Source organism: Prunus mume, linkage group LG1 (genome assembly GCF_029339155.1).
Source record: "Prunus mume cultivar Tortuosa linkage group LG1, ASM2933915v1, whole genome shotgun sequence".
NCBI classification, from domain to species: Eukaryota; Viridiplantae; Streptophyta; class Magnoliopsida; order Rosales; family Rosaceae; genus Prunus; species Prunus mume.
In genome coordinates, this window is record NC_142698.1 from 16,631,301 (window position 1) to 16,656,771 (window position 25,471).

The window sequence follows — 25,471 nt, forward strand, 5'->3', positions numbered from 1 at the left end:
CTCATGATATGTTCAGTTTCATAATGTTGTCATGATATTGACTGGAACCAAAAATATGTTCACTGTATGTTGTCATGATATTGGCCAGGCCCCAAAAAGAAAATGTTGTCATCTTAACGACAGAACTGGCAACCCTTTGCTACAAATTTAGTAGCTTAAGCTTGCTATAAATATAGGTGCTTCCCTGCATGCATTATCACACCAGTCAAACAAAACTTGAAACATCTTCCAAATCCCCATTGTTCCTGCTCTCTCTGTGTCCTACACTTCTTCTCAAACTATTTGGACATTACCACTTTTGAGAGATGAATTTGGCTCAGTTGCCCGAAGACTGCTTTGGGCATATTTTATCATTTACATCTCCCGGAGATGCATGTCGTTGTTCATTAGTTTCATGGTCGTTTCGCACCATGACTGATTTGGATAGTATGTGGGAGAAATTTCTGCCATTCGACCATGCTGAAATTCTATCTAGATTAGTGTGTCCAATAACTTATTCCTCTAACAAAGAGTTGTTTATCAGGTTATGCAGTCCAAATCTAATTGATGGTGGTAAGAAGGTAAACTTTCAATTATTATTTGCATTTAATTTGATTTTAAAATGACAACATCATAATTAAATAATTCTCATTCAAGTTAGAATGAACCTAATGAATGAGTTCAAATATATATATATATATTATTTTTTATTTTTTTTTTGCTTTTCAATCTTTTTAACTTAGTGTTGTGTGATGCCTCAAGGTTGCCTATGCATAATATGATTCAAATATTAAGACCATCTCCAACCATGTTGGAGCTAAACTCAAATTTTCACCTTTCAAAATACAACTATTCATGTATTTTCAGGACTCAAAATTTTTTTTCCTCCAACCTTGTAGACTCATAATTTGAGTCCTCAACTTTATTTGTTTAAGAATGATTAACCCCTAAATTTTGTTTCTTGTTAATTTTTCTTGACATTATTTTTGTTTCAACACTCGTGATTTAATTTTCTAAACATTTTAACCTAAAAAAAATAAAATTCCAAAACATAATTGAATTTCACTTAAAAAATAAAAATAAGTACAATACCATACGTATGCCCGGAATAATTCGAACTTTTCATTGAATTATGTAAGTGTGTTTAAATTATCTAAGTATTTTTAAATAAACGACAATCATTAAATTTTGCCGTTGAGATTGCTTAAAATTCATCATGATTATTGATTACAAATATAGTTGTTGGAATATTTAAAATAAAACAAAACAAAACAAAACAAAAACAAAAACAAAAAATAAACCAGCAATATCAGATTTTTGGCACAAAGTTGCTAAACAATAGAACCAAAGCCCAAGAAACATTGTGCAGCACATGGGCTTCAGTTAGAAAAAAAAAAAAAGCAGATTTTGGGCCCACAAAATTATCAGTCCATGCAAAAATGGGACTGGAATTCCACCCAAGATTTGAGATTTCTCAAATTTCCACCCCCCAAAATACATGGGTTGGAGATGGTTTTTGGAGGCTAAACTCAAAATTTGAGTTTCCACCCCAAAGGTTGGAGATGGTCTAACCATATATATGCGAATATATGTATGTAGGGTCAAGAAATTGATCCAATATTTGACGAGAGAATACATGGAAAATACCTCAAAAGGTTCCTTTTGCATTGACAGGCGGTGGATCAAATATGAATTATATAATTGTTTGAGCCTAAATTGGCACAAAACGGGGTGAACAATAATCAACTAAAATTCATATTTGTTCCATTGCCTGCGGATGCACTAGTGGCTTTAGAAGGCTATACCACACGAGGTTTTAATTAAATGGTTAAATTTTGAGAGTTTATTTTTTCTTTTGTTCTGAAAAACATGGATTTATATTATATCAATCCCAATAATTATTTTCCTGACTGATTAAAGCCTTAATTACTCTCAATAAAGCTTAAATGCTATTAAACACGAATTCAGATTTGCAGAGGTTGCTGAACTCAGAACCATTTGGTGGCTGGAAATATGTGGCACAATGAACACCCAAATGCTGTCACTAAAAACCATCTACGGGGCCTATCTTATTGCCAAGTTGGCTGATCGTGCGTATGGCTTAGACTCTTTGACCTCTGAGGTTTCACTTGAAGTTGGTAACTTCAAATCACAAGGTACAGTTTACTTGAGCACACGCCATGATCAAAGTAGGGAGCAAGCTGCTGCTGTTGATTTAGAACATGAACATTTTTTGAAGCTTCGAGATCCAGGGTTTTAGAAGGAGATCATGGAGGAGGTCTCTGTGCCAGGATGGCTGGATCGAAGTAGAAATAGGGAGCTTTTACAATGAAGGCTGTGCCAATAATGATGTACACAAGGCCTGATTTGTCATATTCTATCAATACTGTGTGTCAATATATGACCACACCTACAAAAACACATTTTGGTTTGGTCAAACGTATCTTGAGGTATATTCAAGGTACGATACAGTATGTCATTTACTTCACTACAGGCCCTTCGCATCTGCAAGCCTATAGTGATGCAAACTGGGCTGGAGACTTGAATACACGCAGGTCTACTGCAGGATTTGTGATATTTCTTGGTAATAATCCTATTTCTTGGCAGGCTAAAAAGCAGGGATCTGTGTCTAGAAGTTCGACTGAAGCAGAGCATTGGCCAATACAGCTGCAGATTTAGCTTGGATTCGACATGTCTTGTTGGATTTGAAAGTATACTTACCTGAGTCTCCTACAATTTCATGTGATAATTTGTCTGCATTGGCTCTTAGTTCTATATATCACTCACGCATCAAGCACCTCGACATTGATTTCCATTTCGTGCGCGAAAGGGTGCAAAGGAATGATAAGAACTAGTTGATGTCTTTACTAAAGGACTACATAGTCCTGTTTTCTTGAGCCATTGTGCAAACATGAGGCTGGGCAACCTAGAGCTAGGTTTGAGGGGGAATGATAACAGTAATAGTTAGCTAAAGAGTTTGTTAGTGTTGGCATGTGTGGTTCACATAGTTTGTTAAGCATTAGTTATAGGCTAAACATCTGATATAAAACACTATCTCTCTGTTATCTCATTACTTTCTTATTTTCAGAGAATTTTATGAAATTTATGGTAAGCTTCATATTCATGAGCAAATTTAAATTCTGGGGTGTTAGTGTAAATAACTATTGTTAATTCCGCGAACAACATTCATTGCTGCATGAATTAAAGGTCCAGCGTAGTTGCATTGAGAAAAGGAAACAATACTAGAAGAACACATAAATATCAAATATAAACTTTGCCTTTTTGTAAAACAAAATATTGGGAATGTTATGTAAAATCATTGCGGGGAGACTTTGGAAAAGACCTAATGAGAGAAATTTTTTTAAAAAAGCAAAAATGGACAAAATTGCCCTTATTTATTTTTGGATTTCCTAAGAAATCCTTTGCAATATGTCTTTAGTTTGAAAGTTAAGAGGTTTTTCTGTTTTTTTATAAATAAAAAAAACTTTAGTTTTTTTTCCAAAAGTGAATTTTTTTTTGTGTGGCTAAAACCTAAACTTACTTAATGATAATTTAGCAGAAATAAAGAAAACAGAGTAAAACCCTACATCAGAAAATCGATCAAAAACTAGAGAAGAAAAGGCTAAAGAAAGACGCCTAAGTTTTCCTGGAAGAGGAAGGACGGAAGAAGAGCGTATGGGACGGCCACAAACTGGTGACTGAAACAATACGGTTTAAGAGCATCTCCACCCACAAGGGCAAAGTCTAGGGCAAGGGCAAGCAAGGGCTGTTACTATTCACATGAATAGTGTCAGCCTTTGCATTTGTGGTTCCACCCACAAGGGCAAAGTCTAGGGCAAGTCTAAGGCAATTACTATTCATTGTACTTTATTTTCTATTTTTTTATAGTTTAAACCATTAATTTTGATAATCTTTTGTAATTAAATTTTCGGATAAGATTTTCACCCTCTAAAATTGTGCCACGTCTGATGTAGAACAAATGTCAGATTTTATCGCTTGAGCTAGAAAAAGGACGTAGTGGGAATTTGCAGATTTGTCGTCCAAGCTCCGATTAGGACGCAAAATACCGTTCGGAAAGGGAACGACGCCACGAGTCAAACTCACTGCTTTGCTGTGATGTATGATGGATTTTGGCATTTTGAGGTCGTTTGGCCTTCCAAAACGGCATTTAAAGTTTCGTAGTTAATTTTCAGTATTTTAGATTTTAATAAAAATTATTCAAAGAAAATTCCTTTTAAAATTGTGCCACGTGTCAAATGTTAGATAACATTTTCAGATATTTTTAAAAAATTTTAATCTCAGATTTTAGATAAGATTTTCACCCTCTACAATTGTGCCACGTGTCAAATGTCAGATAACATTTTCAGATATTTTTAAAAAATTTAATCTCAGATTTTTGATAAGATTTTCATCCTCTCAAATTGTGCCACGTGTCATCTCTATCTTCTAAATCCGTCTATAAACTAGACCTGATTTTCAAACCTCTCACACCATCTCTTATCTATTCCTTCATTTCTCAGATTGTAGAAAACACATTCTACTCTCAATGTCAAACTGTTGAGGGTGTTGGAGAGGCAACAGAAACAAAGGGAAGAAACAAGGCGTAGACGTGCTCAAGAAGATCGGGAAGCCGATGAAGAAGAGGAACTACTGCTTGCAGCAGCGGTGTGTATGATGGATCAATCAAGGCAAAACCGTCGTCCTCGTGCCCCGAATGTGGACAGACGTAGGGAGTCTCGGGGTAAGAATCTCATGGAGGATTATTTTATCCCAAATCCGTTATATCCTGCTTCTAAGTTTCGAGAAAGATATAGAATGCAACCACATTTGTTCCAAAAAATCATGCATGATATTTGTAATTACGACACATACTTCATTCAAAAGCATGATGCTGTTGGAGCTTTAAGGTCTTATCCCGGAGCAAAAAATGCTTTGCGGATGCTTGCTTATGGGGCATCTGCAGAGCAGGTGGATGAGATTGCAAGGATGGGAAAATCTACTGTCCTAGAGTGCTTGGTGAGATTTTGTGATGCAGTGGAAAATTTGTACACGAGGGAGTACCTTCGCAAACCAACGCCAAGAGACCTGCAACGGCTTCTACAAAAAGGCGAGGCCCGAGGTTTCCAGGAATGATTGGAAGCATCGATTGTATGCGCGGTGGAAGAACTGTCCTCTGCTTGGCAAGGGGAGTACGGGAATCGGAAGGGCCAAAAAAGTATAATTTTGGAGGCCGTAGCTTCATTCGATTGTTGGGTTTGGCATGCCTTCTTCGGGGTTGCCGGTTCTCAGAATGACCTCAATGTCCTTGGTCAATCCCCAGTGTTCGATGAGGTATTGCGAGGTCATTCCCCCCAGGTCACGTACCAAATCAACAATACCGTTTACTCTAGTGCGTACTACCTTTCCGACGGAATTTATCCTAGGTGGACGACATTCGTGAAAACAATTCCGAATCCCCAATCCGAGAAGGAAAGAAACTTTGCTTCCTTTCAAGAAGGTTACAGGAAAGACGTGGAGAGGTGTTTCGGTATCTTGCAAGCTCGTTGGGCAATTATTAGAGGTGCTGCTCGGATGCTAGATGAGGAGGTGCTGCGGAGTATTATGATGACTTGCATCATCCTTCACAACATGATTGTGGAGGATGAGTATGACTATGATGCTCAAGAGGTGTTTGAACCCGATCCAATGAACACATCGTTGACAAGAATATATGAAAGGCCGATTGGACCAAATGGACTACCACTGGAGCCCGAACCCATACTTCGGGATGGTCAATTCAACAACCCCATGATTGATCGGTATCAAGAAATGCAATCTTCATATGTTCACGAGATACGTCAACGTGACTTGATCGAGCACTTGTGGGAGATGAAAGGCAATCACAATGGATGAAGTCAAGATTAGTGCTTTGTTTGGAATTATGCTTTGTTTTTAATTATGCTTTGTTTTGTGTGTGGTTTTGTTTGGAATTATGCTTTGTTTTTAATTATGCTTTATTTTGTGTGTGGTTTTTTTTTGGAATTAGGCTTTTTATTATTATGCTTTTATGTATGGTTTGTTTTGTGTGTTGTTTGCAATCAATGAAGGTTTTTTTTAATTAATATTTGTTTTGATGCTCAAATGTTTTTAATAAATAGTCATTTAATTTAATGCTTTTTTGATTGAATAAAAAGGGAACAATACAACAAATTAAAGGATAAGGGAACAATACAACAAATTAAAGGATAATACAACAATACAACAACTTAAAGGATAATACAACAATACAACAATACAACATATGGCAAAGGTGTTTCAATTGCTTCCTAATGGTTTTCATCATTTAACCAATCCGTATTGCTAGGTCCGTCGTCATTGAAAAGTTTTTTCCTCATCACATCTCTTCGTCGTAGCTTCCAATAAGCCTTTGTTTCGGGAGACATATGGCTCGTATCCATAGCCATGATTTTAATCTCTCTATCCTCTATGTCTTTTTCTTGTGCCATTTGTTGTTGGAGAACAAATGCTTCCTCTCGTGCCTTGTCCATTTCATCTCTTTTCAAGTCTCTCTCCATTCTTAGTGAGGCGCTCTTAGCTATTTGCTCCAATAATTGTACACAATCATTGGTCGAAGTGGCCCCTCTCTTGGCCTTTGCCGCCTTTCTCCCAATAGGTCTTGGCGGACGTGGCACAAATGGTGACTCCGTTTCCATTGGGGAGTCCAATGGAGAATCGGTTGATGTTGAATCGTGGAGTGGCGTCTCATTCATCACAACCGGCGGACCGGTGGGAATAATTTTGAATCTCGAACAATCCTTCACAATTTCCCAACATTGGAAATGCACGAAACTTTTTTTGCCTTGCCCCATGGCACCGAACCACATTTGTGCTTGTACCATCTATTAAAAATAAATAATTGGAAGTGCAAGAAACAAAAATTATTATGCAAGAAAATATAAACTATTTTGAAATGCAAAAATAAAATTGATTATGCAAGAAAATATAGACAAATTAAAGGTGCACCAAGAAAAAAATTATGCAAGAAAAACAAATAGAATATGCAATAAAAAAAGTGACATTGAATTGATTAAAATGGCAATTATAAATATTTTACCTCATCGGTCAAATTTTGACCGCTTTGAATGTTCGCCTTTGCTTTTGTCAAGGTATTTCTCCATTTCCCTAACTCTTTATTAAGAAGTTTTCATCTACTAGACAACGCCATTTCGGTCCGAATAGAACCCGATCTTTGACAAAATTCTCCATGAATTTTGCTCCACATGTGATGAAACTTCATCTCATTACCCGTGATAGGGTCATGACTAATGTTCACCCAAGATTGACACAACGCAATATCTTCATTCGTTGACCACGAGCCTCCGACTTCAATAGAAGATGCCATTTGTTTTTTTTTATACAAATGGAAAGTAGTAGAAAGAGAGTAAAAAATATTGGAAGGAGAAGAGTTTGTATGGAGAATTGGTGTGGAAGTGAAAAATGTGAGTGGAGATGAACAAAAAAATTGGAAGGAGAAAAGTTTGTATGAAGAATTGGTGTGGAAAGTGAATAATGTGAGTAAAGAGTAAAAAATATGGGATGGAGAAGAAATTGTATGAAGATTTTAGTGTGGAAAGTAAATAAAATGGTTAGGTATTTATAGAGAAAAAATACAGAATTTTTGGATATTTTTTAAAAAATTTCAGATTTTTTCGATTTTTTGCAATTTTTAGCCAAAACGAGGACCGTCGGATTTCTGGAAAAATCCATCGGAGAGTCCCCGTCGCGCCACGTGGCACCCGCCTCGATGGTCGACGTCGTGGCGTCACGCCGACGGAACTCAAATTTTTTACGTTGGCGCGTGTAATTCACGCGCCAACAATAAAAATTTGAATTACCGTGTCTTTGGCGTCGGCGTGGACGCCACGACGCCACCAATCGGCCGGCAAGACTTGCCCTTGGGCTTCTCGCTCATGGGACCCGCCACCAAAGCTCACGGGCCTGCCTGAGCTGTCTCGGGCTGCGTCGGGCAGCCTTTCCCCCGGGCCAAGTCCTGCACTGGAGATGCTCAAGCCGATATAAAAGAAGGCAATCGTAAGTTTTCGTAATTTCCTATTATGACCCTAGGTATTTACATGAATTACAGTTTTGATTTGGGTAGTTGACAACAACTGGGCCCAATGTTAGAAACCCAATATTGTATTTCTGTGTCTAACTAATTACTATTCAATTAAGGCCCAATCAGAAGGTAAAAGGCTTCTTCCTCAACCAAAAAGGACTTCGCTTTAGGTTTTCCTATTTATATTAGGAAAATACTTCCCGGAAATTGAAACAAAACAGGAAAACTGGGTTCAGACCCTGTAAATACAGAGCCATTCCTTCTTGCACAAATCGCATTCAGAAACTAGAACTTTCTCGTCTCTCTTGCTTCGCCTTCTCCAACTAGAGCTCCAAGTGAGATGGCTTTAATGGAAAGAGATAGGGAAACGATTTTGAGTGAGATTAAGGTGCTTTCGTTCCCCGCCGAGAGCCCTCCGCTCTCGGTGCTCGTGGCAGCCAAGCTCGCCGGAATTTCTCTCCCCACCGACAACTCGCTATCCGCTGATTCTCCTCATCTTTTGCACTTCTCCGATGGGTAAACCCTAATCCCTATTTTTATTGTGCTATTGATTTGTTTGTATTGGTCTTTGTTTTCAAGCTTGGTTGAATGTATTTCTTCGTCCTTCGTTTTAGGTTGAAATTACATGGAACTTTTGTGCTTCTGCGATATATCGGTCGAATTGCTAACTTGTATGGGGAGAATGCAATCCAAGCTGCTCAGATTGATGAGTGGCTTGAGTACGCGCCTGTGCTTTCACAGGGTGCTGCGTTTGAGAATGCATGCAAACATTTGGATGACTATTTGGGAAGCGGAACTTTTTTCGTTGATCACTCTTTTTCCATTGCCGATATAGCAATCTGGTCAGGTCTTGCAGGTATTGCTTTGCTTCTCTCACTCTCTTTACCTCTTTAATTCTTATGTTTATTTGCCATGGTTATGTGAAGAATTAGAAATTGAAGGATAGGTCTCAAACTATGGATTACTGGGATTTCTTTATGTAAACATTCATACACTACTATAAAACAAAGACTAGCTACTGCTTTGAATTTGTGTCTATTGTTAATTTTAGATACAATTAATAGCCCCCTTTAAGCAATAGCAACTATGCAGCCACCATTAACTTAACAGTGTCCTAGCTTGGGGTGGGTATTGCTCTAAAGAGACCATTTGAGTCATCATTCCATCCGATTATACAAAATAGATAAATAATATATTTGAGTGATCAGTCCCTTTATTATTTTCTTTTAATATCTCGTAAGTTTAACTGCCTCTTTATAATTTTCTTTTTAGCAATTGATATATCAGTCTCCAAATGCATTTAGATATTTTTTTTAAAAACTTTCACACTTAGTAATAGTTGGTGCTGTGCAGCGGTTTCTTCCTTTTGATTTGAATTCATTAAGTTTTTCAATTTGTGATGTCCAAGTATCCAATAATAAGTGTTGTCCAGTGGTTTCTTCTTTTTGCTTTGAATCAATTTTTTGCCTTTCAATTTGTGATGTCCAAGTATACAATAGGATTCGTAACATGGTTACATTTCAACAAAAAACCATTCTCACTAAGCAATCCCGTGGATGAATCACACATAATTTTTTTATTTTGTTTTTTGTTTTCTTAGGAACAGAAGAAACCCAGAGGTTTAACCTTGAACTTGAACAACCATTCTTCTGTTCTGTAAGCAATCTTTAGGCCTAGGAATCGACCACAGTTCCTATAGTTCAAAAATCAGTTTGTAAGGATTGCATATAAAAATAATAATGTCAAAACAGAGTAGGTTGAAGAAAAGTGGGTGAAATAGAACCAAATCTTACCAATCACCCATGTTTGTTTGATCAATTGACAACAGCAAGGCAGATCGCTATTAAAAAGAACAAAACGGAATGGAAGACCATATCATTTGTGGCTGAATACGAGTATTAAAGCTTAAAAAGAGAGGGATTTTTAGATTTCAAAAATTGAAATTTTGGGGGAAAAGTTTTATACATGTCGTCAAAGCCTCAGTAGTAGTAAGTTATACTGTTGGAAAATGAGTTTTATTTTATTTGTTCTCATAATTCGATATGAGTGCGGAGGCATAGAGAGTCCCACCAGTCATTTGTCTGAGTTTGTGTCAGATAATATTTGTAACTGATAATATTTTTTTTGGATAAGAATTTGTAACTGATTACATGTTCTCCATTTAATCAAAAAAGTCTGATAAATTCAATTCCCACCACAAAAAAAAAAGAGACTGAAATTCAATTAAGTTGATTTGAGACAGAAATCTGAATGCCAACTTGCTAGAACGTACTGATGATCCCATTTGTACCCATTGTTCTCTAAGTAGTAACAGTCATTCATCTTTTGGCTGTTCTCAGTACTTAATATCGAGTTTTCTAATAGTGAATTTGTAACTGAATTCTTTTTTATATGCTTAATTAAAATCTATGCTTTGCAGGAACTGGGCAAAGATGGGAAAGTTTGAGGAAGTCAAAAAAGTACCAAAACCTTTCTCGGTGGTTCAATTCGCTATTAGCGGAATATGGTGATGCCCTGAATGAAGTCACAGCTACCTTCGTTGGCAAGAGAGGCTTGGGAAAGCCAACAGAAACTAAATCAAAAGGCACTCAAGCCAATCAGGAATCAAAGAGTGTAAATGGAGATGTATCTGAGAAAGGTAAAGCAGGAAGCAGATCAACATTTGAAGTAGATCTGCCAGAAGCTGAGATGGGAAAGGTTCGACTGAGATTTGCACCCGAACCCAGTGGCTTTCTTCACATTGGGCACTCAAAAGCAGCTTTGTTGAATCAGTATTTTGCTCAAAGGTATCAGGGTCAGCTTATTGTGCGATTTGATGATACAAATCCTGCGAAAGAGAGCAATGAGTTTGTGGACAATCTTCTCAAGGATATTGAGACTTTGGGCATCAAGTATGAAACAGTTACCTATACTTCAGATTACTTCCCTCAGTTGATGGAAATGGCTGAGAATTTGATTCGCCAGGGTAAAGCATATGTTGATGACACACCACGTGAGGAGATGCAGAAGGAAAGGATGGATGGCATTGAATCAAAATGCAGAAACAACAGCGTAGAGGAGAATCTAAAACTATGGAAAGAAATGATTGCTGGTTCTGATAGGGGTCTGCAGTGCTGTGTCCGTGGGAAGCTGGATATGCAGGATCCAAACAAATCTCTTCGGGATCCAGTTTATTATCGTTGCAATCCAATGCCACATCATAGGATTGGATCCAAGTACAAGATATACCCAACTTATGATTTTGCGTGTCCCTTTGTTGATTCTATAGAAGGTATTACCCATGCACTTCGATCTAGTGAGTATCACGACCGCAATGCTCAGTACTATCGAATTCAAGAGGATATGGGACTGCGAAAAGTGCATATATATGAATTTAGTAGGTTGAACATGGTTTATACACTTCTCAGCAAGCGCAAGCTTTTGTGGTTCGTTCAAAATGAGAAGGTTAATGGATGGGATGATCCTCGTTTTCCAACTGTTCAAGGAATTGTGCGCAGAGGTCTTAAAGTTGAAGCTTTAATACAATTCATTCTTGAGCAGGTAAGACACTAGTCTGTTTTAATACGATGCACGAAAGCAGTTATGATCTATGCCTAACATATAATGCCTTCCTGCTGCTTCTTATGTCCTTACACCAATTGTTTTTCCATACTTGGTACTAGTTTATTTGTATACAATGTCCACTCTTTTGAATGTTTTAATTTCATAACTGATTTTTATACTCATGTTTTAGGGAGCTTCAAGGAATCTCAATCTCATGGAATGGGACAAACTCTGGACCATTAATAAGAAGATAATTGATCCAGTATGTCCAAGACATACTGCGATCGTTGAAGAGCGTCGAGTGTTGTTGACGCTGATTAATGGCCCTGAGAAACCTTTTGTTCGCATCATTCCCAGGCACAAGAAGTATGAAGGTGCTGGAGAGAAGGCGACAACATACACAAGGACGATATGGCTAGAGTCTGCTGATGCAGAGTCCATCAAGGTAGATGAGGAAGTGACCTTGATGGATTGGGGGAATGCCATTGTCAAAGGGATTGAGAAAGACCAAGATGGAAACCTCAAACTCACAGGGGTTTTGAATCTTGAGGGGTCCGTCAAGACGACGAAATTGAAGCTTACGTGGCTACCCCAAACAGATGAACTAGTTAAGCTGTGTTTGATGGAGTTTGACTACCTGATCACAAAGAAGAAGGTTTGTTCCACTCAACGACTGTAAAATTATCATATTTTAGCATTTTATGTATTAATAATGTATGAATCTAAAATATATTGGAAGTTATTAATCTGTGGATTGTACAATACCTTGGATTTTCTTTTCATAAGGATGGATAGGGAACTTGTAGGGTTGGGGTTAGCAAAATATCTCGACTAACAACCATATGAACCTTGACTCATGCAAATGTGATAGTTTTGTGTAAAGTGATTTGTTGCTTATCCATGGTGAGCTGATTCTGTTGTTACTGTTCGTGTTTTGTAACTTATGATTACAGGTTGAGGAAGGAGAAGATTTCCTTGATGTACTTAACCCCTGTACAGAAAAGGAGACTGCAGCCCTTGGGGACTCCAACATGCGAAATATCAAGCGAGGGGATATATTGCAGCTTGAGAGGAAAGGTTATTACAGATGTGATGTTCCCTACATTAGGTCTTCAAAGCCAATCGTTCTATTCGCAATCCCCGACGGCAGGCAGCAGACCGGATTCAAGTGAAAACTTTCTGTTTTTTAGTGTGTTTCTACTTCCCATTTCAGACATGTTTAACTGCATTACTGATTGTTGATTTCATTTTTGACTGAAAACTTCATATTATTATGGAATGATAGAACCTTAATCTAAAACTTTGACGAATCAAAACAGGGCTTTTGGCCTTTGAGTTATACTAGTCTTGTATTTATAATGTTTTGTAATTGTTATATGAAACGAGACTTTTGCCGCTCATACTGGATCTTAAGGTGTGTATGGATGCAAAACATTGATGGATGAGCCTCAACTTGTTTTATATTGTGTTTGAATTGGCAACCACGTTGCAGTGATTTTGATATTCTGCCAAAAGACAAGGACTTGGATAAAGATGAATGCGAATATTGTTTACTTTATACCATACCTTTATTTAAACGTTAATACAAAATAAATATGCCCATGCTTCACTGCCGGATTTCTGGTCTATTCCAGTGGAAAAGAAACCCGAGTAGCAGAGCAGAAGCAACATGTTTTCTTTTCTTTCTTGTTTCATAATCATTTGGCTGAAATATTTTGAACTGGATGGGCTTTTCAATTATTTTTGGGGTTGGTGTGTCTTACCCGGAACATACAAAAACTTCTCATTAGCTTAGTGCTTGGATATCCTTAATAAGTAACAATTATTTTGGCATAATTTCATTTTCCAAAAAAGTTCATTTTTTACGGAGAGGACTAGTATTTGCATGCTAGAAGAATGAGAACAGAATAGAACTTCGAAAAAATCCACAAAAAGGTTGGTGAATTTCTGATAAGAAGGTGGACCAAAATGAACCAAGACTTAGGGAGGGTATCATTTCAAATTAGGTAGCTAGTCAGTGCAGCTGTTTAAAGACAAGTGTATTATTAGGAACCACCATAATAACAAAAACACAATTACAACAAAACAATTTTGCAGGAACCACCGGATCAACTACACCGTGCAAACAAATTTGGACTATGAAAGAAAGAAAATACGATGCCGTCTTATGAATATGAACTATGGCACATTCCCATCAAATTGTAAAACAAACACAAAACACAGGGAAATTAAAAGCCTCTAGGCCTTGGGAGCGAGCCTTGACTTGATTTTCTCAATGTCCTTGGTGCCGACCCGGAATGTCTGGGTCAAGACGTGATCCGGCACTTCCGGTGTGGCGGCGAACAATGTGAGAGCAATGTTCGCGGTGCCCTGCAGCTGAGAGTTAAATCCAGCTATCACAGCAGCAGGCACTTTCCCATTGTTCTTCTGGAAGTGAACCAACCCTTTTGGGAACACAAAGACTTCACCTTTCTTGATGGTCTTGGAGATGAGCTTGTTTGCTGTGGTTATAAACCCAACGTCCAATTCACCTTCAAGCACAAAGACAATTTCTGTAGCTCTAGGGTGAGTGTGAGGTGGGTTAATGCCACCGGGGGCATAGTCGATTCGAGCCAGTGAGACTCCGAGAGTGTTGAGGCCTGGGACTTTGAGCACATTGGCTGCAGTCACCAGTGAGCCAAAGGTGTTGTTGGTGAGGCCTGGTTTGGCTAGCCCAGCGGTGAAGAAGTCCTCTGCTGTTGCATTTGCTGCGTCCTTACAGACGAACCCATTGACTTTCACCCCTGTTTATTCATCACAATTCACTTAGGATCAAGCAAAACTTCCACTAAATTTTTTACTTAATTTCTAGAAAACATGAATTGGGTTTTTTTAATCAGTTTCAGGTGCTTTATTAGCTCAGTTTGCTAATGAGCTCATGATTACTAAGCTTAAAAACATTAAAGTGAAAAGAGAAAAGTAAGCTAAAACAACAAAATTTAATTAAACAATGGGTAAGCATAGCCGGCTAGAATATTGACACAGCTGCAAGTTGCAGCAATTATAATCTAAAGAAACGTCAAACAATCTTTCCACAAATCATTCAACTTGAAGCTCCACAAACAGTTACTAAAGGGAAAAGAAAAAGGATGAACAGGGTCCACTTCTAATAATAGAGGAGAAAAAGAAAAAAAAAGGTGGGATGCTCAATCCTTTTTCCATGGTTTTTGGTGTTCACTTTTAGCACTATAATACTGAACTATTTGAAACAAAGATGAGGGTTGAAGAAGAAGAAGTGTACCCGCAGTGAGGTCGGCGACACAAATGTCTTGAAGCAAGTCAGGATCAGCAGCAGAGTTGCCAAAGACCATGGCAAAAGCCACAACAAATAGTGCCAAGAGAGCCGCCATTGTTGCTGCTTAGAAAGAAAGGCAAACTAGTCAAGAGGATCAAATGTACAGAAAATGGTGTGTGAATGAATAGGAAGGGAGAGGTAGGCTGAGTATTTATAGCGGAGGTAGTTGAAGGTTGAAAGCTTGATGGGAAATATTCTTGTTTTGCTGGTAAAAATATTTGTTGTGTGTTTTGTGAGTGAAATTAAAGCATGGGGCATGCCTTCTTTTCTTTACACCCAAAGCAAAGTCATCACCACACACATTCCTCCTCTTGGCTTTGGTTGATCCTTCTCTCTCTGTTTCGGGAGCGTTGACCTCATTTGCGGCCATTTGCGCGTCCAGCGGATCTGCCACACATGGATTTCTTACTTTATTTTATCTTGATTTTTGTTTATGATTAATCTTATTTTAATGCTTAATTAATTGTAATTTAAAATGAAATGCTAGGTAGTAGGTACGATTCTTCCCAACACGACTGTCCAATTCTATGGCTCTATCTTTATGCACTCTGTTTTCTATACGCAATGGGATTTTGGACCCCATGAGAAGCATCACTCACTTTCACATTTAAACAAAAAATTTGTTCAATAGTTTATTGGTAATTGGATAGTTTTATTCTTCATGAGTTGTGATTAGGTTGTACTATTCTTTTCTTTTCTTTTTTTGAGACAAAGGCGATGGTAATTTTATTGATGATGAGTGAAAACAAGTATAAAAATCGGACTATGTCTTAGAGGATTAGGCGAGTACTCTACACCAAATGAACATATGGTCGTCGGACTACATTATAGCCTACTCTCTCAACCACGAAAGGGAGAAGGAATCTTGCCTCCGATAGAGCAGTCCCGCCCCCCTATGATCATACACGTAAAAACTATATTTTACAATCCTCAAACAAAACATCTAAAATAAAATCTGGTGGCTCTTCAAACCAAGTGACAGAAGCACCAATATGTAAAGCAAATCGAGCAATCCGGATGGTCATACTCGTTGTATAATTTACAAAGAAGTTAATTACTTTCGTTAATTACTCCATATAATTGGATTGGATAGTCTTACTGTTCATGTTGGCTTCTAATATACATGGTAGTTACATTCATCAACTTCTTTCAATTTTCAAACAGCATATATCAAACTCTGTGACTACGTTCAATCAATCATTCATATTTTTAAGTTAAAAGCTCATTAATTTTTCCCATTATTACTTCTTAATCTTAACAACTGCTTACCAATATAAGTTGTTACAATTAAAAACACATTATGATAATAGCAAGTTTTGGAAATACCCCAAGGATGCAAAAGAAAAAACATGCATAGGGGAATCACGAATATGGTCCATAATTCACCAAGGAAATAGGACAATCCATAGGGTCTTAATTATTTGTATCTCAAGTTTTTTTTTTTTTAATATATGATAAAATGCTAAGCGTTTGCAAAGGATAAAATAGATCAAATGACATAGCTCCAACCCTTTTTATTTTAAAGAAAGTTACAAAATAAACAAATTCCTTTCATGTGAAAGGTTGCCATTGTTGTTTGGTTGAGTTGTTAGAACGTATGCAAAGCTAAGACTGACTCTATCCATCCTCCAACCCAATTAACCTACTCCCAGTAGGGTCACACAAACTCTTTTAATTAGACTTCCTTCCTTTAGCCGTTCTCTATTTATTTCTTCTCACTTTTTGTCCTCTTTTGGAGGTTGCTTCCCACAATGGCTTTTCTGTCATCTGTTACACTGTTTGAAATAGGTTCATAACTGCAACCAGCTCCCCATGGTTGGAGGGTCTCCATCTCCAAAGTTCAACAATCATATTCTCAAGGACTACGTAGACTGTAACTAATGGTTTGCACTATTTATTGGAACTTATGTGTTTGGCAAACAGCTAGATGTCATTGGCTTTAAGAATGATTAGTTGGGTTTCTTGAAAGCGACCGACATAATGTGATGGTATATTGGAAATTTCCAAATGCGTAAATGGCAGGCTGAGACAGAGGAAATCCAGAACCAAACACCATGTTGAAAAGTTATGAAGAGGACAATCATGTTGCATGCTGCATTTGATATTGTGAGTCATTCTGTTTTAATTAAAAAAATAAAAGGAATTTAAATATGCAAGCCAATAGTTAATTGCCATTGCTATTATGAAAGAGTTGACAATCCAACACTCAATCGAACTGGATAAGGATGACGATTGGAACCTTTCTTCAGGAAGAAACACAAAAGGCATCTTTTACTTGTTCATTAAAAAGAAATACACATTGATGTGTTAATTTCCACTTGCTTGAAATCTAGAACTTGAAGACTGGATTTATAATGCTCAGTTGTTTTTATTCAAATCACTTGGATAATAAGTCACCAATAATCTTTACATGAACATAATCCACCCTTGAAGTGATGAAACCGAACTCGATCCCTGACAACTATTTCTCTATTGAATGCTTGGGAAACGAATTTTGTGAATGAATGGCAATCTCTACAAACTCTGAGGTTCTTTACTATTCGTAAAGATGTTCCTTCTGGGGTTCTTGCGAGGCCAAAAGCAATTGCCAGCTTCTCACTGTGACATGAACTGGAAGTTTCCAAGCAATCTGTGTCTGTGGAGGTAAATTCAGACACTGTGATAAGAGATCCCTCTTGCACATAACCATGCAGAGCAGCTTGATGAACAACAACCCTCAGCTTTTGATAAATTTCATTAGCATCTGGATGTGACTTGTCATCCACAACAAACTTGTGAACCTGATCACCAACTTCAATCCAGCTCCAACCAGGAGTGGTTTTCACTCCCTGGGTTTTAATCAATTTTCTCATCCTTGCAACACCATCTGCATCTTTTTCTCTAAAATAAATCGTAGCAAGAAGTATGTAGTCCCCTGCATTTGATGACCCTAGCTGGATTAGATTCCTCATAGCAATTTCTCCCATTTCTACATTTTTATGAATCTTGCAAGAGCCAAGCAGAGTCCGCCATAGGACTGGATCGTCCTGAGCACGCGAAGTTTTAATAACTTGAAGCGCCTTTTCGAGCATCCCAGCTCTGCCAAAAAGATCCACCAGGCACCCATAATGTTTGATTCCAGGTTTAATATTGAACTTGGAGCTCATCACGTTGAAGTACTCAACACCCTTCTCTACCAAGCCTTGGTGACTGCATCCACATAACAAACCAAGAAATGTGATGGAATTTGGCTGCACTCCTGCCATCAGCATCTGTCCAAAAAAAGAGATTGATTCGTCCCCACGACCATGTACTCCATACCCAACAATCATGGAGTTCCATGTAAAAACATCACGATTCTGCATCCTCTCAAAGACACTAAGAGCACTATCCAAGTTGCCACATTTGGCATACATATCTATAAGCGCATTCCCAACATAAACATTTCCCACAAGCCCCTTTTCACGAGCTATTCTATGCACTGTAACTCCTGTATTCAACGCACCCAAGTGAGCACAAGAAGATAGCAAGCCAACAAGAGTAAAACCATCAAGACCCACATTTTCTTTTCTCATAAGATTATACGTTCTCAAGGCCTCGTGGTGAAGACCCTTTTGAGAGTAACATGAAATCATAGAGTTCCAAGAAACTAAGTCTCTTTCAGGCATATTATCGAAAACCCTCTGTGCAGTATCAATCGAACCATTACAAGCATATGATCTTATAAGATTGGTGCAAATAACAACGTCGTTCTCATAACCGTAGCGAACCATGGCTCCATGAACCTCTTTGCACTTGGTCTGGGCCTTAACTTTCACGCAAGCCTTGAGCACAAACGAGAAAGTGAAGGTGTCAGGACAAGAATCAGAAGCAGAGGAAAGCATGTGATTGTAGTAAAAAATGGCTTGAAGAGGAGATGGGCTTTGGGAAAAGCCTCTGATCATGGAATTCCAGTCTTGGGTTTGTGGGTTTTGTATGTGATGATGGAAGAGAAGCTGAGCGTAGGCTAAGCAGCCCGAGACTGAAACAGCACAGAAGTTGAGCAGTTTGTTTGAAATGGCGGGTTGGTGTTGAAGACCGTTGGTGATGACGTGGGCATGAATTTTTTTGAGCTTTATGAGGCTGTTGCATCCTTGCAAGAGGGCAAGGATGGCTTTGGTTTTTGATGCTTGGAAAACGTCGTTTGGTAAAGGCTGTGATGGTAGCATGGCATGGCACATTGTCAATCGACTCCGTTTTGGGTTTGGGTGTGAGTGTGTAATGTTTTAAGAATAGTCAAGCTTTTTGTTGTATATTGTATTTTTTTTTTAATCAGAGCTTTTAATTTTTTGAGCTTGTATGCTTACCAGAGCCTTTCTGGTTAACAAGAGTGAAGATCCTTGGTTACAGTACGTCTTTACGGCTTGATAAACTGGTTTGAGCATTTGACGTCTATTTTATGTTGCATTTCAACTAAAAATATGAAGAAAAAAGCCTACTTTAATGGCTTTCCGGCCATACTCGACTGGTAAACAGCAGCTACCACTAAAAAAAGACAGTTCTAATTACATGGACATTCCAAATTTGTCATTAACTTGTTATCCAGGAAGCAAAGCCATATAACAATACTTCAAGTAGAGTAGACTGGCATACATTTTCCTTTCATTTGAAAATTGAATTTAAACAGTAAGTAGTTTGAATAGAAGCATATACCCAAAATTTCACATCAAACATGCTCCAGAAATCAACCTAAAATCTTGCAATCCTAACATAAGAAACCGGAACTGTGCTAATCCGTCGCGAGTCAGTTCAACTGATCAAAATGCAATTCGCTCAACTTGTCTGGTTTGAAGTTATAATGCAAATTTGACTATTTCTTCTTTCTACCACCACCAGCTTTTGGCTTTTTGTTAGCAGGTTCTTTGGCAGTGTTCTGTGGTGTTTCCTGTCACAAGGATAAACGGAATATTAGAAAAACAAAACCATAAATGCTCAGATTGAATAGTTTCTTGCTACACAGTTTAAGATGAAAGCTTTACAGTTCTCAACCTCAACCAACACACCACCTTTTCTAATAGTCTATGGGTTTTTGTTGGACATGTCAAGTGCATTTGTGACAAAAGAACCATCTAAGACAAAGCAAAACTGAAATATTCAATGTAGAAGCTTCGTTTTCATAAAGTTGGGCATTTTTGGTTGTGGAAAAACTTGATAGCAACAATTCATTTTCCCATTATACTGATGATATGATATAAATTAAAGGAGATAGGCATAAGCATAGATTGTCTCCGAAGCTTCACCAAGGTTTTCAGCTTCATGCGCCAAAACAGACACCTCTGGTTAATGGCGTGGAGTGCTTCAAGCCTAAACCAAGAATTGTCAGACTTATACTGCCACTGACAGTGGGCCTGAATGAATTACAATCTTGCAGAGAGAACATCTTATGCTTGATTGCTGGTTTGGGAGATTTAAGCACACAATTTGTTTCCTGTCATTCAATGTAGCAAGAAATTACAACAACCTGTTGGGTCCCTTTGTTCCTTTCATGAGTTAGGGAGGAAAAGGCAATCTGACAGAAATAGGTATCAAAATTGAAGAGAGGGAATGTGTAATGTGCAAAGGGGGTTTAAAGATTCAAACCAACAAGCAGTGATCAGATGGACATCACAAAATTTATTAAAACTTTCAACACATGCAAATTGCTTGCAGCCTTACAAGATTCCCCATTTCAGCAATTCAATAAAATGTGCCAGGGAAGACCACTTGTAAGTACATAGCAATGATGAGTAAGACCAAGAAAGAACTCTTAAGGATCAAATAAAACACAAAGAAAAGTACACTAAAGAAAAATGATATAACCAATTAATGCAGGCCAAGATATGATAATGAAGAATTAACAATCTACGGCATCTTGATGCAGCCAGAACTAGAAGTCGCATCTTGCGCATAATACAGAACCAGTGTAAGAACGCAGAAGAGTGTTGTCTACCTCTAATCCCGAATATAGACACAGTGAGAAGAAAGATTGAAGGCTAAAATGCTTAACAGAACCATACCTTCCGTTTAATGGGTACAGATGGGTTAGCGGTTGGTTTGAAAAAGGATTCTAGTCTGTAAATGACAACATGAACAATGGATTAAAGCCCAATAAATAAAGGAATTCATGAATTCATATCTATTCATCCTAGAATCACTTACCTGCCCTGTGACGACTTGTTCTTGGCTGCTTTAATTTTTTCTATTGCCTAATCAACAGAGAATAAAGCTTAGAAGATACTGAAATAGAAGCAACATGATCTTAGGGAAAGCCTGTAATCTTGATGAGTAGGAGCACACCTTTGTTACTCTGTCACTGTTGAATCCATTTTCATTCACCAGAAAGGAAATCAGTCCCTGTAAAATTGAGAAGTCAATTTAGGTACTTTGACATGAAAGAGTCAAAACAGGGATGATGCATATGATATAACAATTTTCAACTTCGAACGTATTTACTTCTTCATCTGGAGCACTCCATTTAATCTCAAGTTGCTCTTCATCACTTAATGCAACTGGTTCCTTAAAAAGCCTCCGAGCCTCTTGATATGGCCAATCCTCTGGTATTTGGTACCTGAAGATTAAAAAAAAAAAAGATGTAGAATTACTTTCCCAAAGTTCCTAATAGTGCAAAATCATATTAATGCATTGAGTCTATTTAAGCTGAAAACCCTAAAGAGAAACCTCTCTTTGTTTATGTTCTCCAGTATATTCTCTATGGAGCCATGTTGACGGATGAGCTTCAAAGCTGTCTGTCCTCCAATCCCTGTAAGGACAAATTCATAAGGTACTGAATACTACAATTTCAAGCCAACTACAAAAACGAGTATCATATATCACAGAAAATGAGGTCACAAACTAAATTTAAAAATCCAATATACCTCGGATACTGTCACAATAATCGCAGCCGGAAAGAATGCACAAGTCAATGAATTGATCCATAGTTAGATTTAGCTCCTCCAAAACCTGAAACAAGATCATCCTTAGAACAGTGAATTAAATATTAGGCCCTCGTGACAGTCTTCAAAGTTGTAAGAACCTTGGCAACTTCGAATTCCATGACTGGGATTTTTCTTGAGCTAGGATCCATTAAATGACGAAGAAACCTAGGAGCTCCAAATGTTAGGGAATCCATGTCTTCAGAGGCCACAGCATAAACCTATAATACATAAAAGGTTAATTATTAGTGCATATCGCTAAGAACATATTGGGGCCATGGAAAAAAAATTATCCTATTAGTTCAAGAAAATTTGATGGCATAAGTCCCCCTTGGCATGAAGCCTTTCTGCAAAAATAGGATCCGCCCAAATTCTGTAGAAACATAAGAAATGAAACTCTAAAATAAAGTTCGTTCTTGTAAGATTCCTTAAAAACTAATAACGAGCTGATCACTTGCCTTTCCTGATTTGCAAAGTGCAGCGCACTGTGCTTCTGCTTCTGAGGGAGCCTGTGAAAATCAAAGCATTATTTACTACAAACATTAATCTCTGTTTTCGCACTGAAATTCACATATGCAGCAGCTTACTTAAAATATAAGAAGTCCCACCTCAATTACAGGCACACCCATGAGCCTTAAAAGTCTTTTGCAGTCGTCATTGTGCTGCTTTGTCACCTGTCAAGACAAGTGGCACATGACCTCAAACCTTCTATTTCTCATGTAACAGATATTAAGTGCCGTGACGGTAATTATGATAGTGGATAGTAAGAAAGAACACAGGTAATGAACCCACCTTTACTGTCCGTTTACTATACTTCTCAATGTCTTCCTTATTGCCAACCTGCAAGCAATCAATGACAAGAAAAAAGCAGGCGTGAAATGCAATTTACAGTTTCTTAAAATTACCAATCAAAAGATCAGAAACATGATACACATACCTCCACTGCTGCTGCCAAATCTTCAGTAGCATCTGCTCTCTTTGAGTAACTGCATAACAAGTTCAGTATGACAAAAATTATTGGACAAATGCATTGATCAGTAACCATGGTTAAGGAATTAGGAAATACAATAGCTACCGTTTTGCCAGCTCTTGTTTCTTCAAATCTGGAGGCTTCCCGTCAAAAACATAGCTGAAAACAAATTTTGGAAAGACACTTGTTATGCTAGCTTTTTCGTTGGATAGTTCAACATGAAGGGCAATGTCAAGACTAACAAAAACAAAACTCAGGGTAAAGAAACAAATTACAGTGGCTTAATTCCAGCTTCCAGAAGCCTAATGGTCCGGGAAAACATGCCTTGCAGATGACTACAATGAACCCGACAAATAAAACCCATGTCATTATTCGAAAAAGAAAAGGTTCTTAGCAAAACCTACTTAAGAAAACTACCAAAACAAAATATAATCAAACTTTATCTAAACACAAACTCACGAAAAGGCGCCTTATGTCACTGAAAGCGAAGAACTTTAGTAAAGGGTACCTAGTAACTTCACCAGCCTCATTAGTGAGCATCTCAGTCCCACTTCTTCCCACAACAATCTACACAATTCGACACACAACCCACATCAAAATTGAGCTTCTTTAAACAAAATACATACAGATAAAGGGGCGGTACATACAAGAAACTGGTAGATGCTCATGCTAGCATCAATGGCAATCTTTCGGCCAAAGTAGCTCTCGAATTTCTGCTCTTTCATGGCCTTTGGGGCATTGTCCGCCAACAGCTTCGTTAAACCCTAACACACCCATCCACAATCATTTTTATTTTTTAAAAAGTAGCTAATAAATCCCAGCATAAATTGGAGAAGAGTGCTGAAAAAAATTGTACCTTTATACCCATTACAGTAGCTAAGAGAGAGAAAAAGAGTAAAATGCAGAGAGAAAAGAAAAGGCTTTTTGGCTAGAGGTTAGGGATGAAACTGCTTCCCGCCTTACTCCCAAAGGCCAAAGTCCCAAAGTCCCAAGTGAAGTGTTTGTCTTACACACAGGACAGCGTACACGTGTAACATAGGGTGGGTGCACCATGCACACGCACAAAGATTACTTCTTCTTTTTTTTCTTTTTTGGATTTTGGGCTTACCAAAGTGTGCATTGGTTAGCCAATTATATTTGGGCCCTGAAACTTGGAACTGTTTTGAGATTGATTTAGGATCATGGGCTGTAATTTTAGCTTTTACATGAACCACACAAGGCCCAGGCTTATTTATGAAATTTATATATATAAAGCAAATAAAGCAAAAGGCAGAGAATGGTGAAACATTCAAAATATCATAAAATACCATTGGTTAATCCAAACATTAAGAATTAAAATTATTAATTAAATGAAGATAATATGGTAAATTCACACTTTTTCATATTTAAAAAAATTAAAATTAAAAGAAAAATTAGATAATGAATCCTATTTTTATGGAACACAACTACCCATTATCTTTTTTAATTCTAAAATAAATTAAATTTTTTTTTTTAAAAGCCTCTGTCAAGCGAGGAAGCACGTGTGGAGAGGTAGTATATATAAAGCAAAAGGTAGAGAATGGTAAAACATTCAAAATACTAAAAAATGCTCTTAGTTAATGCAAACATTAAGAATTGAAATTATTAATTAAATTAGGATAATATGGTAAATTTACACTTTTTTATATTTTTTAAAATTAAAAGAAAAATCAGATAATGGATCGTGCGGAGAGCTAGTACATAATTAAACAATTGAAATGAACATGATTTTCTTTTTCTTTTTTGGCAGTGAAAAAGAACATGAACCTTAACAGATAAAATCTGACAAAACATGTACTTGCCATAAGCCCATGACAAATAACAAATGTGCACCAAACCAACCAAAAGCTGCAGCAGGCAAACAGGCTGTAGCTGACAGTAAAATCTTCAAGTAAAAGAAGGGAAGGCAGAGGAGAAGGTGGAGCATGAAACAACTTTGGAAAAAGGCATATAGAAATGAAAGAGGAATGGAGATAAGGGAAGATGATGGAAATGGAATGGGAGGTGGGGCAATCCCTTAGCTGTAATTATGGAACAGAATATTGATGGACAATGCAATGCAATGCACAGAGTTCTTGTGATGTGGAAGCATCAGCAATCTTTGTTGTGACTGCCTTTTGTTTCAGCAATTTCCTTGAAGCAAAGTTCAAGCCTCAATGCTCAAGGTGCCCACCAAATAAAGTTATCTTTCCTTTCCTTGTTTGGAGCCTAATAATCAATCTTTGCCCCACTAAAGTTGAAAGTGACATCAATTAATTGAACCTTTCTTTGGTCCTAATGGATTGAACTTCACCTCAACCTTTCTTTTCTAATTGATTGAACTTCACCTAATTGATTGAACAGAGATTTTTTTTTCTTGACAATGCATCCATTCGGGTGATTTTTTTTCCCTCTTCAAGACATAACTAGTTAGTTGTATGGCCACCCAAAGAATTTTATCATTTCTTCTAAAGTCTCTTTTAAGTGCTTTATCAAATGACATTTTCATCTTGCTTGGCAGCAACTTATTAAAGTATTTCTGGATGAAAAAGTGAACATAGAAATTTTGGATGAATTAATATATACATTTATGGATGGACCCAAGACCTAAAGGTTTAAGCTTT

General features: G+C 37.5%; 5 protein-coding genes across 8 annotated transcripts; 2 read left to right on the forward strand and 3 right to left on the reverse strand.

Moving 5' to 3' along the window:
* The first annotated feature begins 209 nt into the window (after positions 1–209).
* On the forward strand, positions 210–3,103 carry LOC103344573 (F-box protein PP2-B15-like). The gene is made up of 3 exons (XM_089048134.1): positions 210–599; positions 1,579–1,634; positions 1,921–3,103. The coding sequence occupies exons 1-3, from the start codon at positions 306–308 to the stop codon at positions 2,237–2,239; spliced, it is 669 nt and encodes a 222-aa protein (XP_088904260.1). The 5' UTR covers positions 210–305; the 3' UTR covers positions 2,240–3,103.
* A 5,160-nt stretch (positions 3,104–8,263) lies between these two features.
* Positions 8,264–13,017, forward strand: LOC103344524 (Glutamyl/glutaminyl-tRNA synthetase, class Ic). The gene is made up of 5 exons (XM_008248120.3): positions 8,264–8,590; positions 8,689–8,930; positions 10,494–11,614; positions 11,808–12,272; positions 12,571–13,017. The coding sequence occupies exons 1-5, from the start codon at positions 8,415–8,417 to the stop codon at positions 12,787–12,789; spliced, it is 2,223 nt and encodes a 740-aa protein (XP_008246342.2). The 5' UTR covers positions 8,264–8,414; the 3' UTR covers positions 12,790–13,017.
* A 624-nt stretch (positions 13,018–13,641) lies between these two features.
* On the reverse strand, positions 13,642–15,122 carry LOC103344523 (germin-like protein subfamily 2 member 4). Its single transcript, XM_008248119.2, has 2 exons — positions 14,898–15,122; positions 13,642–14,400 (listed from the first exon to the last, which is right to left on the reverse strand). The coding sequence occupies exons 1-2, from the start codon at positions 15,004–15,006 to the stop codon at positions 13,856–13,858; spliced, it is 654 nt and encodes a 217-aa protein (XP_008246341.2). The 5' UTR covers positions 15,007–15,122; the 3' UTR covers positions 13,642–13,855.
* A 2,177-nt stretch (positions 15,123–17,299) lies between these two features.
* On the reverse strand, positions 17,300–19,274 carry LOC103344522 (Pentatricopeptide repeat (PPR) superfamily protein). The gene has a single exon (XM_008248117.3). It carries the CDS (start codon positions 19,148–19,150, stop codon positions 17,345–17,347), a length of 1,806 nt encoding a protein of 601 aa, XP_008246339.2. The 5' UTR covers positions 19,151–19,274; the 3' UTR covers positions 17,300–17,344.
* A 200-nt stretch (positions 19,275–19,474) lies between these two features.
* LOC103344521 (5'-3' exonuclease family protein) lies at positions 19,475–23,848 on the reverse strand. Of its 4 annotated transcripts, none has more exons than XM_008248115.3 (18): positions 23,707–23,848; positions 23,498–23,614; positions 23,359–23,417; positions 23,126–23,185; positions 22,956–23,009; positions 22,818–22,866; positions 22,673–22,720; positions 22,489–22,554; positions 22,339–22,389; positions 21,982–22,101; positions 21,824–21,908; positions 21,627–21,708; positions 21,402–21,516; positions 21,246–21,302; positions 21,108–21,154; positions 20,966–21,020; positions 20,210–20,397; positions 19,714–19,854 (listed from the first exon to the last, which is right to left on the reverse strand). In XM_008248115.3, exons 1-17 carry the CDS (start codon positions 23,716–23,718, stop codon positions 20,224–20,226), a joined length of 1,251 nt encoding a protein of 416 aa, XP_008246337.2. In that variant the 5' UTR covers positions 23,719–23,848; the 3' UTR covers positions 19,714–19,854; positions 20,210–20,223. The 4 variants fall into 4 exon arrangements, with proteins under 4 accessions (XP_008246338.2, XP_088908382.1, XP_008246337.2 ...); XM_089052253.1 differs by having other exon boundaries at positions 23,310–23,417; positions 23,707–23,811; XM_008248116.2 differs by lacking the exon at positions 20,210–20,397 and having other exon boundaries at positions 19,475–19,854.
* Positions 23,849–25,471: the final 1,623 nt, after the last annotated feature.